The 14,781-nt window shown below is 38.7% G+C and overlaps 1 protein-coding gene across 1 annotated transcript in view; it reads left to right on the top strand.

The window, feature by feature from the left end:
- Nucleotides 1–14,781, top strand: part of chn1 (chimerin 1) — a 69,392-nt gene that overhangs the window by 48,644 nt on the left and 5,967 nt on the right. The window contains exons 8-11 of the mRNA XM_049484977.1: nt 588–665; nt 3,044–3,128; nt 9,078–9,251; nt 11,023–11,100. Coding sequence (XP_049340934.1) covers nt 588–665; nt 3,044–3,128; nt 9,078–9,251; nt 11,023–11,100 — 415 coding nt within the window. The remainder of the gene's footprint in view (nt 1–587; nt 666–3,043; nt 3,129–9,077; nt 9,252–11,022; nt 11,101–14,781) is intronic.

Below are 14,781 nucleotides of genomic sequence, written 5' to 3'. Positions count from 1 at the left end.
GAACTGGTCCTCTCCTCCATCCGTCCATCCTTCTATCCTTCCATCCTTCTGGACTTACTCTTCTTAATGGGAGCAAGGAGCAATTTCTCTTGGTTTTCCTGTATTATCTGGAGTTGGAATTGAGCGCTCTCAGAGAAAGTGGCTTGTTTTGGTTGTGTTCAGCTTCCGGCGCTCTCTCTCTCTCTCTCTCTCTCTTTTTTCTCTCTCTCTTTCTCGTCCTTATCTGCCCTACAGCTGGCTCCCCGAATCATCACTAATGCAATGCAGGACATTTACAGTGTAACAGGGAACCTCTGAGTGTCGCAGGGGGCTTTATTTTTTTATCTCTCATCGTCTAAAAGTCATTGGGTCTCACCCACTGAGCTCCCAGCAGCTCTCCATCCGCGCAGAATCGGTTTAGCGAGCGTGTCGGCATGCCGTCACGGGAGTCCTACACTCTCCGTAAGGGGGAGAAGTCCCTGGTGCACAAGGCCAAGCAGGAAGGGAAAGAGCAGGAGATGCTGGCGGCAGCACTGGGCATGAGGATGGGTCCTCAGAAGCCTCCCGCCACACTCTGGCAACCTCTCAAACTCTTTGCCTATTCACAGCTTACCTCGCTGGTGAGACGGGCCACACTGAAGGAGAACGACCGCGCTCCCAAGTATGAGAAAGTCCACAACTTTAAGGTAAGAACTTTGTTTTTCTTTCACTGTTCTCAACTATACAGTTGTATTGTTTTGTGATATGTTGTCTTATCACGTCCTCATAATGCTTAAAAGAAGCATATTGTCTTCAGTCTCTTTTCAGTGATTTAAGGAACAAAACCGTATGAGCTTTGTTTTACAGAGTGTAAAAAATCTATTGGGTTTTTAATTGGATGATATGCAGCAAAAACTAATTTAAAATCACTTTACTATTAATGAAAGAGTATCTGAATGCCAGTTTTAAAAATGTGCATTTTTTCTGCATGTCATGTAAAAAATTGTGATAAATATATAATTTTAATGCATCATTTAAGTGTCTTAAAATATCTTGATTTTTTTTTTGTACCACATTGCTCACTGTTCTACTCATATATTGAAGAAGTGAGTGTGAAAAGGCTATACAAATATTTTTGGAAGGTGTTTATTAGTGTAATAGGACAGTTTGAGTTTAGGAGTTTTTTTTAAATTATTTTTTTATGTATGTGTATATATAGTTGCTCTTCTTTTATGTTTGGCTTTTAGACATGTGTGACAGATAGAAAGATAAGGGTTTAATGGACAGTACTGCATAGTGGTGTTTCCCCATTTAGCTTCTGTATGCAGCAGTTGCCCCCCCCCCCCCCCCCTCTCTTTTTTTGGTTTTATTTCTTTTCTTTTTTTTATTCTTGCTTTTTTTATATTCTTCTTGGCTTTTCGCTTGCTGTATTTCTTACATCTAATCTTTTCCTACGTTTTTTCTTGTTTATGCTTATATGCTCTTTATTCATTCCATTTTTCTACTCCCTGCATATCAGTGTGTTCTGGATGAGTAACTGGACTGTAGAGGCAGAGGTGCCTCAAAGGCTTTAAAACTGCTGACTTTACAAAGAGCTTTTCTGTAGTCTTGTCTCGGGCCGTTCTCATTTCTGTGTTCTCATTACAATCCTTTGCGCTCCAGTAGCATTTAAAGTGAGATTATAATTACATTATATTTTTTCTAAATTCCAACATTGAAAACATGAAAGATAAAAAAATATTGGCTTATTTTATAAAGAAACTTAAATTTAGCATATAAATGTATTTCAGCTTAAAAAAAAAACATCTGTAGGTATCCGTCCCATAGATTCCAGTTTGGGCCAGTCGCATATGGAAATGAGACACATGCTCTTTGTTTATTCCGGCTGTGCTGTGCGAGTTTGATGTTTGATGTGTTGGATGCTGTTTTCATCACCTTCGCTGGTGATGGCTAACCCTGTAACCCTGCTGCTCTTCACTGAGGCCATGCTTAATTTCCTCCAGCAGCCAGTGCGTCCCACAGCAGCAGCATCGGCTAGTCCCCCGCTCTGCTCCCCAGGGAGAGGCTGGTATGGCTCCTGATTGGCTGAGCTGTTACCTGGTGCAGAGGAGAAAGAGAGTTGTGATAGCTATTTGCAAGAGAGGAAGAGAAAGAGGGGGACCTTGCTGAATGGAATGGGCCACAGCTACACACTGTGTACAATCAGTGCTTTCCCCAACTCTGTGATCTTTTTACTCTTTATATCTTTTTCAGTTTTTCTCCTTTCATATAGTTTTTTTCTGTTATTTCTTGATCTTTCTCGCTCATGCTACCTAGCCTGCTCTTCTGTGGGAGTTTTTCCTCTTTTTTATTTTTTATCTTTTTTCCTTCTTACATTTCCATTTTTCTTGATTCCCTAGCACTCTCTTTAGCTCTCCTTGCTTTTGTGAAACGTCCTCTTTTTTTTTCTCTCTCTCTCTTGCTTTCTCTCAATGTCTTCTCTTAAAATTCTTCTCCAAATTCTCTATTCTTTTTCATATTTTCTTTTTTTTTTTTTTTTCCTACTTTATGCTTTCGCTACCTTGCTTGCTCTCCCTGGTCTTCTGTGGTATTATCTCTTATTTTTTTTCCTCTCACTCTTGCTTTCTCTCATTGTTTCTTTTCTGTTACATTTCTCTTCTCATTCCCACTTCTCTCTCTCTCTCTCTCTCTCTCTCTCTCTCTCTCATATTTTTACTGTTGAGTGGAATCAACAGGCCATAATTATTTTTTGTGTGGTCAATTATTTATTTACTTTCATTATGCATGTTATAAGCAATAATATATATTAAAATTATTAAAAGACAAAAAAGGAACTCCCGAACTCCCACCCCTGTCCCCGAGGCACCCCTCCCCAATGGCCAGTTCATCAAAAACAGCATAATATAGATAAACAGACCATCAAATTTGGCATGGCTTCCCATATCTGAGCAATTCCCATATCTCAGAATGCGTTATGGGGACGCACTATGCACGATGAGTGTGTGCGTGCGTGCGTGCGTGTGTGTGTGATTGTGTTTTGTTAAAGTAATTCACTCCCCTATTTCTCTCTCTCACTGTCCTGTAGGTGCACACATTCAGAGGACCACACTGGTGTGAGTACTGCGCTAACTTTATGTGGGGACTCATCGCTCAGGGAGTCAAATGTGCAGGTATATACACACACAAACACTTCATTTGCATAAAGTCCACAGACTGCGTTTTGTGTGAGTGTTGCTGTATGATATCCAGTAGTAGCATAATCACTCATTGCATATAAATAATGACACTTAATGTATGTACTCCATTGTATTAAAATTACACAGCACATTATGTCTGCAGATAAATACATGGATAGAGATGTTCTGTGTTATAAGTAAATCCTTAGAATACAGTTTAATACAGTGTAAATGTCCATAAATCTTGTGGATTAAGAGTTTTCTATAATGGCAGAATAGAGGATCAGCCTGAAAGATGGTCTGTGGTGGGAAGGATACATTTACTTACATGTGAGGTGCTTACTGTGCTCTCCAGGGCTGAGGGAATAAGCTGAGCAACAGTAGTAGTAGTAGTAGTAGTAGTAGTAGTAGTAGTACTAGTAATAGTACTATTTATTTGGGGGGAAAAAAACTAGAAAAACAAATGCCATGATTTATATGTCCATTTTTCTAAATATTCTTTTTAGTTTTTTTTCTGTTATATATTATGTCACTACTTCAATTATAAGGTACTGGTCACTGAGAGGTGTGTATCAGGCTGGTGTGTGTGGTTTTTAATGTTTCTTTAATAGGACAAAGTGAGCTACACTTAATGTTTTCGGGGACCGGGCTGATGAATAATACATGAGTTGATTTGAAAGCAGCTTGTGTTCAAAGCCGTTATTTTTGAGATCCCTTTTGTAGATGGCGCTTGTTCCCTCTCTCACTCTACTTCGAGCTAGCTCTCTCTTTTTACTAGCCCCTCTCTCTTTTACACACACATACTCTCTCTCTCTCTTACTCTTTCTCCCTCTCTCTCGCTCTCCAGCGTGTTTTCCCACTCTTGATGTCAGTGATGCTGTGAGAAAGTAGGACAGTGAAGTCCCATTTGATGTTGAAATTTGCATTACACAATGCCTCGTTTTTTTATCATCACTACTCACTAATGTTTGTGTGTGTGTGTGTGTGTGTGTGTGTGTGTGTGTTAGCGATTGTGTGTTTGGGTGAATGCCAGCCCCTGTGCTGTGCATGTTGTGCCACATTGCTTCTTCAGGGCAAATCCCCCTCCCCCAAAAGCCCATGCCATCATGGTGGAGAGCAAAACAAAGCTGGCATGTCTTTATAATGAAGCAAAGGGCTGGGAGCTCAGGGAGGCATTCACACACACATACGCATACCCACTCACATTGAAATTCAGCCCCCATAAGCAGGGAAGGGTGGCTCAGTGTTACACTCTTATTCAGGACGCTGTGTGGCTGTGTTTCTGTACCTCTACTCACTGAGTTTTTGCAAACAGGGTTCCTGCGGGTCCTTAAAAAGTCTTAACATTTTTTAAATTAAAATCTGGGTAATTAAGGTCTTAAACTGCCTTAAATTCGCTGTAAATTTGCTGTAGGTATTACATTTTTAGATGGTGCGTTTAATGCCGTCGGGAAAACACAGTGGCCTATCATAAACATCTAATCAAAGAAGAGAACTAAGGTTAGGGAAAAGCTAGCTAACATTAGTGGCAAGTTAGCTAACATACTAACTTTAGCTAGCTAAAGCGAGCTTGCTAACCTTATCAGGGATAGAATTAAATTTAGTGAGAAGCTAGCTAACACTAGTGGCATGTTAGCTAACATAATAATGTTAGCAGCAAGCTAGCTAACATATTAACTTTAGCAGCAAGCTAGCTAACACACTAACTTTAGCGGCGAGCTAGCTAACAAACTAATTTTAGCCAACTAAAGTGAGCTAGCTAACATTACCAGGGATAGAACAAAAGTTGGTGAGAAAATAGCTAATATTATCGGCAAGTTAGCTAACATACTAACTTTAGATAGCTAAAGCGAGCTAACTAATGTTACCAGGGATAGAACTAAGGTTAGTGAGAAGCTAGCTAACATTAGCGGCAAGTTAGCTAACATAATAACGTTAGCAGCAAGCTAACTAACTTGCCTTGCCTTGCATGTTTATTTATAAAAAGCACCTTTCATACACAATGGTTGTTCAAAGTGCTTCACAAATTAGAAAATACAAAGAGAAGTCAAATAAAAAAATAAAAAAACACACAAAAAAAAAAAGAATAACACACACACTCACTCACTCACTCACACTCACAGAGTATCTTATCCTCCAGGACAGAGCTGAGTGCATTGAATAAGTGCATGCATGAGTAGGCATAGGTGTGTGAGTGTGTGTGTGTGTGTGTGTGTGTGCGCGCAGTGGGTTGAGCCCCCAGAGTCCTCTCATTCCCCACCTGAGGGCCGATGGGGATCATCTCGGCACCATCTTTCTGAACACGGGTTCAGTGGCCCTTAGAGAAAAGAGTGAGCCTATCTGGGCCTGCCCCCTATTACTGTGTCTGTCTCTTCCTCTTAAGAGATCCTTCGCTCTCTTTCATAAAATAATTACATTTCTGCATCAATGAATTTAAATGAAGGCACTGTGGCTCAAGGGGCCATTTTTAATTAGAGTCTTTTGGAATTGGTGTCGCCACGCCGTATTCTGTAGTTTGTTTTGAATAAAGGTGTAAAACGCCCTTAATTCTAATTACAGTAGCTAATGGAAAAATGGTTTAGCTCCCGCACCTTTGCCTGCTTGAAAAGCTAGGAGGATTTGTTAATCAGAAATCTTGCTTTTAGTCACTGAACGAATGATGGAGGTCAGAGTAATTGTGTAATGAGCTGTGGCCACAGCAGGGAGCTTCTTAGCACCTGATGGATGTTTTCAGGTTTTAGTATATAAGAGAATGGGAATGACTGCTATGCTATATGTCTAAATGTTTGTAGACACCACTTTAATAAAAGCATTCAGGCTTATAGCTGCTTTTAGTTGTACATATACAGCTTGTGTAGTCCATGTAGAGCAGTATTGGCACTGGAGTCTTTGGACCAGACCAGCATGAACCAGTTGGCACCATGCCTAAAGCCAGATGTAGACTAGAGGGGTAAAAGGCCCCCAGCATTGAGCTGTAGAGCAGAGGAACTGTGTTTTCTGTAAGGATGGTGCTTTATCTAATACTACTGAAGTGTGACAAGCTGGTGATCATCCAGCATCCTGACCTCCTCACTTATGCTCTTATTGCTGAATGCTTTAATACTCACAGCAATGTTCCAAAATCTAGTAGAAAACTTTTTCTTCACAGTAGAGTTACACTGTAATAAGCAGGAGAAACTCTTTTCTATTTATGAAGAAACAAAGAATGAGCAGTGCTAATTTATCTTGGATGGTTGATTTAGAAAAAAAAAATAGAAAAGCGATAAACTATATTATTGCTGTTTTATGACCATTTTATGTCGCTAATGTAAAGATTTAAAGAACACATACATTTAATTATTAACTGTTAAAAGCAACAAACTGTTAATTATTAAGGTGATATTGGAATTGGAATAAAATTCTTAAACATTTTAAATACTGGTACATTAAATATTAAATATATTTTAATATTAATATTATTTTAAGCTTATTCCATGCCTGTAATATAATGATGATACAATTCTGCAGCATATCATAATAATGCATATATACATTAATTTTAAGAACCACAGACTGGAATTGCAGTAAAAAAAATCTTAAATAAATATCCTAAATACATAAAACACTGCTTTTAAATAAACTAGACATACCAACACATTAACTGTTCTTCTTACTGTGTAAATACAATGTTGAGGTCAGAAAATATTTTAGATTTTATAATATAATATTGTACGATAAATTCTTAATGTGATTGTAACAGGCCTAGTGTTTAATAGGTGGTTGTTATGCTGTTGAGTAGTGGTTGCTGTGGTGTTGCTAAGTGCCTCTGCATGCAATTAGGCTGATATGATGCTGTGTTCCTTTTTATTAATACAGTATTGCAAAATATACAGCTCTGGAAAAAAAATGATACCTCATAAATTATGAATTTCCTTAATTTCACCAAATTGAAACACTCTGGAATATAATCAAGATGAAGATGGATGATTACAAGCCATCAAACCAAGCTGAACTGCTTGAATTTTGGCACCAGGAGTGGCATAAATTTATTCAAAAGCAGTGTGTGAGACTGGTGGAGAAGAACATGCCAAGATGCATGAAAACCAGGGTTATGCCACCAAATATTGATTTCTGAACTCCTAAAACTTGATGAATATTAACTTGTTTTCTTTGCATTATTATTTGAGGTCTGAAAACTTTTTTATTTTTATTATTATTATTATTAGTTTATTTCTCCTTTTCTGCAAATAAATTCTCTAAATGACAGTATTTTTATTTGGAATTTAGGAGGAATTTTGTCTGTTGTTTATAGAGTAAAACAACAAATGTTCATTGCACTCAAACATATACCTATAAATAGCAAAACTGGAAACTGAAATGCTTCAATATATTGATAACATATTTTATTAAGGTATTAATTTAAGAGGATTTATATGTGAGTTAATTCGCCACACGAAAATCAGGGTGAGTCAGGCTGAGAGGAGTGGAGAGCTTTTAGGTTCTGCCCCATTAAAAACTGGAAATGAGGTCTGGTTTACCCTGCAGCACCGAGAATGGCTGTCTGCTGCACTATTGTGCGTTAGTGCAGATTTGGAGGAGAATGGAGTGCTTCTGCTCTTGCGCTCTCTCTCTCTCTCTCTCTCTCACTCTCTCTCTTCCCCTCTTCCCCTCTCTCATTCTCTTTCCCTCTCCTTCAGGCCACGTTGTTTTCAGTGTAGCTCTAATTCTCTAATTCTCCCCAAGAGCCCCCTGCTCACACAAAGCAGTGCAGTCTGTGCGTTTCTGCCCCAGCTCTAAACATTCTGCCGCTCTGGCCTCACTCGGCCTCTTTCTCCCTCTTTTTATTTTAATCATCTTTTGTCTTTTTCTACTTCTTTATCTCTGTCTCTCTCATATATTCATTCCTCAGCTCTTAGTTGGTCTCTGCTTATAGCGATACCTGCTATGGAGCAGCTGGCCCACTTAGGGTGCCATGTATTATATATTAATGAACTAATTTGCCTACATTTGCATAACTCCCAGCTTATTCTCTGGGTGTTTAAACGAGACTGAGCTTGTTTTCATGTTTGCGGTCTTTAAACTGTGCTAGAATGTTTGCTGTTTCCTTCTGATGTCTTTCAGCTCTGTGTATAAATAAGTAAGAAAGCATGAGATGGGAAACCAGAAGCTGTGAATTGTCCTCTTTGTATTTGTACATCCATGCAATCACAAGGCAAAACCAGCCAGATTCTACTGGTTTCTAAAGTCACAGTGCCCAAAAAAAAACAAAAACACCCATCTGAGCATTTGAACTCACTGTGTTGACCCCACATCTTAGTCTCCATGTCTTACAGTCTCCTTCTTCTTCTGATGCTACTGCTTCTTTATTCTGTTCTGGTGTTTCTTTTTCAATGAACACGAACACATATACCCACTTCTCAAATAACCATATACATATATTACATGGTGATTGTTATAGCCCAGAGAGGGCTGAAGTGGCTCATGCATTTTTTATCAGCAGTCATTTGTAGTCCAGCCGTGTTCCTCCAAGGTGACACCACCAACAGTATGCCAGTATCAGCCAATCAGAAGTTGATGACACAGAGATTGGAGGACATGGACACGGTTTGGACAGTTATTGATTAAGGAGACTGAAACCTCGCCACGCTGGATGAAAAATTAACCCACTCTGCTCCAGCCACAGGATATGGATAATCAATAGCTGTATTAGCCTCAAACTGCTGTGCTCTGCAACTAGTCTGCTGGGTTGTTTTTCCTTTAAACACTGCCCTAATTGGTTTTAATTTGCTGAATTATACATACCTGAACGCCCTTGAGAACGCATGCATTTATACCCTTGAAAACAAAAGGGCCTATATGGGCAGGAATTTCTATGAAGCACAATAATGGCACTTTGCTTTTTCAATGCTTTATTTATTAAATTTTTTTTTAAGTATCGCCTGTTGTTTTGTTGATGTGTTGCAGACTGTGGGTTGAATGTTCATAAGCAGTGCTCCAAAATGGTGCCCAATGACTGCAAGCCAGACCTGAAACATGTGAAGAAAGTGTACAGCTGTGATCTGACCACACTCGTCAAGGCCCACAACTCCAAACGGCCCATGGTGGTGGACATGTGCATACGGGAGATCGAATCACGAGGTGAGTGTTTCCAGAGTCTTTACTGAATTTATTTTCCTTGATGACAAATAAAGGAGACAATTTTTATTATTATTATTTTTTTACTTTGTGTTCCAATCCGACAACAAATCTGTTATGTTGGGAGGCACCATAAAACTTAGACACATGTCCTCTTCTTCGGAAGCTGGTGAATATGTCATTAAAAATGCAAAATTTAAATACAACACAATAGTGCTGCATGGTATGATCAAAAATGCATATCACAATATTTTGCAAGATTTTGACGGTTTCACAGTAAATCACTGTATTGTATATTTTATTTATTTTTTACGTATTTTTGCACAACTGGGCTTTAATATAGGTTTGTGACTTTCTCTACTGTTAGAAGTGCATATCATAAACACTAAGGCTTTAAATTAAGGCTTTAGTTACTATTGGGTAAACAATAGACCTTCATAACAGATTCGCCAACAACTTCAGCACAGCTTCCTTTACTAGCTAAATATTTTAAATAGTTCCATAAACACTATGCACAAACCTAAAGCACTCAAAATGCAAGTATTTTAAAGAGATGTTTCTCAAATATTGTATTGCTCAAGTAAGACACATGTTTAATATCAATTTACTGTATATTTAGATAGATAGATAGATAGATAGATAGATAGATACTTTATTTATCCCGAAGGAAATTTAGGAATTTGTATTGAAGCCATTAGAGGCATTACAGTATTCAAACAGCAGTTTATCAGTTTATCACAATTCCTGTCTCTTTCTAGTTAACAAAAAAATTAGTTCAGTGTACATTTATATTATCTTTAAGCTACAGTATTAATATATTTTAAAGGTCTATAGTTACTCGTATTGCAAGGAGCAGCAGCAGCAGAAGCTCCACGAGTTCGGTTTTCATTTTTCTCCAGGCAGGACAGCGTTAGGCTGACGAATTGGTATACCGCCCAGAACTATGTCACAAAACATCTTTGCCATTTTATTGTTAAGATTGCATTTACATTAATGTGCAAAATGTTGAAATCAGTTCAGATCAGTGTTTGATGAGCTTCTTTAGAGAAGCTCCAACATATTGTGATGCTCACAAAAACCTTGTCTCTAAGTCTCTACATTGGCAACTTCGGAAGAAAAGGAAAACCTATTTTAATTTTTATGAAAATCAGTATACAATATTTTGTTTCAATTATTTGATTGTTTTTTTTTTGGTCCATTCATCTTGGAATTTGGAGACAATAACAAAGAACAGCCGATAAATTGTTTTGATAAAAACACAGATATAAGATGTTTACCTTACATGACTCCACAAACATACTTCTGTTAGGTCCAGTTAGACTCAGCAGATTGCATTAATTCATTTTATGTAACAGATGGTTGATTGTTGTAATGTTTTGTTTCACATTTCAAAAGAACCTCTCAATTAGTGCTGCCATATGTTGTGTTAAAGAATTGTACAGTGTTCTGTGATGTGCAGCACATAATTTACCGTGTTTACTTCTCTGGACAAAGGTGTAATGTGTTTCCAGGGTTTTTTAAAACATAAATATCTCAAGATTAAAGATTTTTATTGTCACGTCACAGAGTACAGGTGTACATGTGAGTGAAAAATTGAAAAACTTGGGTGCAGGTTCCCACTAGTCGGCAGAGAACAGTATTTACAACAAGTAGAATAGTAAAATAAAATAGAATTTACAGAAAACTTTACAGTATACATAACTTACACTATAGACATATTGACATATGGTATTAAAATCTCTGCTCTGTTTTATTTATTTATTTATTTATTTAGGTCTGAAGTCAGAAGGTCTGTACAGAGTGTCAGGCTTCAGCGAGTTAATCGAAGACGTGAAGTTATCGTTCGACAGAGGTAAGCCTCTCTTTGTGGTGTACGGTTTCCTCTCTGTTGCTGCTTGGTTCTGATGAAATACAGTAATATCATATGCAATCCTTTGCATGCCTTGATACAGACCTCCTGTGCATAATCCTTCAAAGTGTTAAACACCCACATGTGTTCCCAGCGCAGATTTTTTTTTTTTTAGGTCACTCTTTGTCTAACAGTGGGAATGCCATGTGTTTGGGTACTGTTAGAAATTCGGCTTTCAGGAATCAGGAGTCAGAATCAGGAGACAGCTTGAGAGATGACTTGAGTTTATTCTCGTGCAGACAGAAAATCTACACGGGCACAGCTTAGTTGGTCGTTGCTCCCTCTGTGTCCGCCTGACTAGTCCATGTGACTTGTCTGTCTGTTACTGTCTGTGTGAGACTCTCTGACCGAGACTCAACTAGACTGAGCTACTAAGACATTTTAGCAGGACTTTACATACAGGAGAAACTGCTTTGAACACAGCAGGGGGAGAAAGGGTAAGGGTTTATGGAGGAGTATGTGGGGGGTGTCATCATTGGGGGTGTCTCTATCAACTTATGTTAAACAAAGGAGAGATGTGAGAGATAAGGGTGAGGGGCAAAAGGTTAGGAGTGTATAGGGAAAAGGGGGGTTAAGGAGTGAGACAGTTTAGAACCTAAGAAAACTTAATAAAAGTACAATTTGTTGTTGACAGAATCTCTCATTGCTCCCTCTGATTCTCCCAACATGGAGAATCACAAAACTATGTACAATAAATTGTCATATGTATAAACAATTAAAGAGCTGTAACTATACAACTGTAATTGTACCATAAATGTCAGAAAAGTTGATGTAACCAAGTATTGGATCTGTTTATGGCTGTTACTTGGTCCCAAAAATGTTCCTGAAGAATAATGAAAGTTTCAGTAGTTGTCCATGGTTTTCCAAGAGGCTTGCTCCCATGTGGTGATGTGTCCTCTTACATCACAACTTCAGCTTTTGAGCAGCCACATTGTGTGTGCGTGTGTGTGTGTGTGGATGTCCATGGCGATTGCTTCAATGTCGGTGAAAGGCAGGTAATCTGGGAAGTCCACTTTGAACATCAGTTGTCTCTTCAACTGTTGAGCTTGCGTCCGACACGTCACAAATTGTTCTCGCCATGCTGGATTGGCTGGAGCACTGTCTGGCTCCAACAGATCTGTAACAGAGGATACACTGAGCAGTAAATTGTTCATTGATGTTGATTGTCTTTTTTTGTAGTTTATCTGCTTATCCCCACTGTCTGTCCCTCAGAAGAGGCTGCTATGATAATGTACAGTGTGTTGAAATCTTCATCCCAAAGGGTAACCCCCATGAAAATAGAAATCATGGTTCTTCCTCGGGACTCTGTACTATTACCCACCTCTTCTTTTACTGACCCTAGATCTCAGTTTTGGGGAGCAAGCAGAAACTAACAAAACCCAATGAGACATTCTCATCTAAATAGATTGTTTCATGTTTCCTCACCATGACCCATTGACCAGAAATAACAAGACATTTGCTCTAATCCCGTTAGTTGTCGGAAGTTTACCCTACTGTGACCAAATTGTGCTTTTAAAGCTAGTGTTAGCTTCCCCTTTGATCCAGAAACCATCTGGATCACTTTCAACATATCAGTTCAGCCATACTCAGAGTTCCACAGATCAGGAACTCAAACTACAGGTTGTAGCTGAAAAGAATATAAAACTTGAATCGTATAATTGATCGTATAGTGGTTTATTCAGTGTATAACAATTTTAAATTGATCGTATAGTGGTTCATTTTATCTAAATGCAATAACTACATCACCTAAAGTCTGCAAAAACTTTGTTTGGTGCATTATCTCAAAAATTGTGCAACACAACATAACTTAATCAGGACTGAAAACAAAACAAAATAAAACTGTTCGAAAAGTGCACTCAAATCTCAATAAGATAATATTAACATGCTACTAAGCTTATGGTAAGATCAACCTGGATGGTAAATTCAACTTGTGTTCATAAGAAACTTAAGATTCTACTTTGTGATTTAAAACCAACAAAATCAGTTCTTAACAACCTATAGCACAAATATGAGCTTAAGTAGCAGGACAAATTAGCTTAAGCCAAAGCAGGAGAAACTGTTGAAATCCCTGTGACTCCCTGTAGAGCACTGAATATCAAAGATAACTGCCCTGTGACACCCTGTAAGGTCTTGATTATCAGTGATATCTATTCTTGGGAAATCCCAGCTGGGCTTCACTGTGAGAACCCACCAAAAGAATTTCCCATTGTGCTTTCTCTAGAACTAGCACCCATTTTGCGTCTATCTGCCTGCTTTTTATGACAAACTCGAGAAAAGTGACCAATTCTATGGCAGTAGTGGCACTCTTTTTTCTGATTAGTGAATGTTTGAGTTGGACCCAAGTTTGATCCATTCTCTGTGAGGATGTGTATGGATGCAGGAACATGGTTTGGTTCAAGATCCACATCCAAACGGTCCAGTTGATTCTTAAGATCAACCCACTTAGTTTTTCTCCAGTTTGGAACAGCAGTCACCAGAGCTTGTCTAAGATCTGTTTGTAGTGACTCAACCAGCTGTCTAAAATGGGGACCATCAGTTGTATTGTTGATGTTACCAGCACTGTATTGGCTGATACCTGAATGGCGCAGAAAAACTCTTTCAAACCTCTCACAGAAGTCTGCGGCAGACTCTCCCTTTCTATGTCTGCAGTTGGTAATCTGCCCCCAATCAGTGGTTTTACGGTATTTGCATTTAATCTAGTCATCAAAAGCTTCCCAGCCTTTGTCAAGGTTCTGGCCTTTGTCACCCAAAGCATTCAACACCTTTTTAGCAAGTTCTCTACCAGCTGTGATGTTAAGAACTTGGCTAGCAATTGCTACTGCATCATTGGGATGTAGTGAGTACAGATTCCTTTTCTTATGCATGAGGTCAATGAAGTCGAGCCCCATTTCCCTCGGAGGTTTAAAATCTTTGGATATTGTGTCCAAAGTTGCTGCATCTAAAGGAACGTGCCCAATTTCTAGTCTGGTTTCACCACCTGCATTTCTCCTATTACGTACCTCAGAGGATACAACAGTTACAGGTCTCATTTTAACACAGATTGGAAAGTGTGTTTTACCAGTAGCATGGTCAGAATCTTTATCTGATGACACAGATTCTGACCCATCAGAGAGGTCACTCTCAGACAATTCAGGAGACAGCCTGACTGTTACTTGAGGATTTCCATCCTCTTTGTAACACGACTGACCTGGAGTAGGGGCAACAGGGAGAGAACACTGAGGCCTTGATTTTGACTTACTCTTGCCATGTAGCTGTTCAACTTCTGTCAGTGTTTGCTGCCGTTGTTTACATGTGCTTTGGGCATGTTTGGTAGCAGTTTTATGCCTTCTGCACTCGCTAGTTAGCTCTAAGACCTTTCCTTCTGCTTCTTTTAACTTTTCATCCATATATTTCAACTTGCATTCCCAGTAATGCTTAATAGCAAAAAGACATTCCTTAACTGAGTTGTGCTTGAGGCTGTAACCTAAAGCTGTTTTACACTCAGCAAGAGTCCATTCTCTATCAGCAGAGAAACCTTTGGATGAAAAGTACTGAGTTAACTTTTGTTCACAAATATGTTTCTTCCCAATGTCACTGATTACTCTTTCAAAATCAGAATCAGACCACTGTGGCATTTCAGTCCCT

Source organism: Astyanax mexicanus, chromosome 11 (assembly GCF_023375975.1).
Source record: "Astyanax mexicanus isolate ESR-SI-001 chromosome 11, AstMex3_surface, whole genome shotgun sequence".
Classification (NCBI taxonomy): Eukaryota; Metazoa; Chordata; class Actinopteri; order Characiformes; family Acestrorhamphidae; genus Astyanax; species Astyanax mexicanus.
This window is presented reverse-complemented; position numbering and strand designations above follow the sequence as displayed.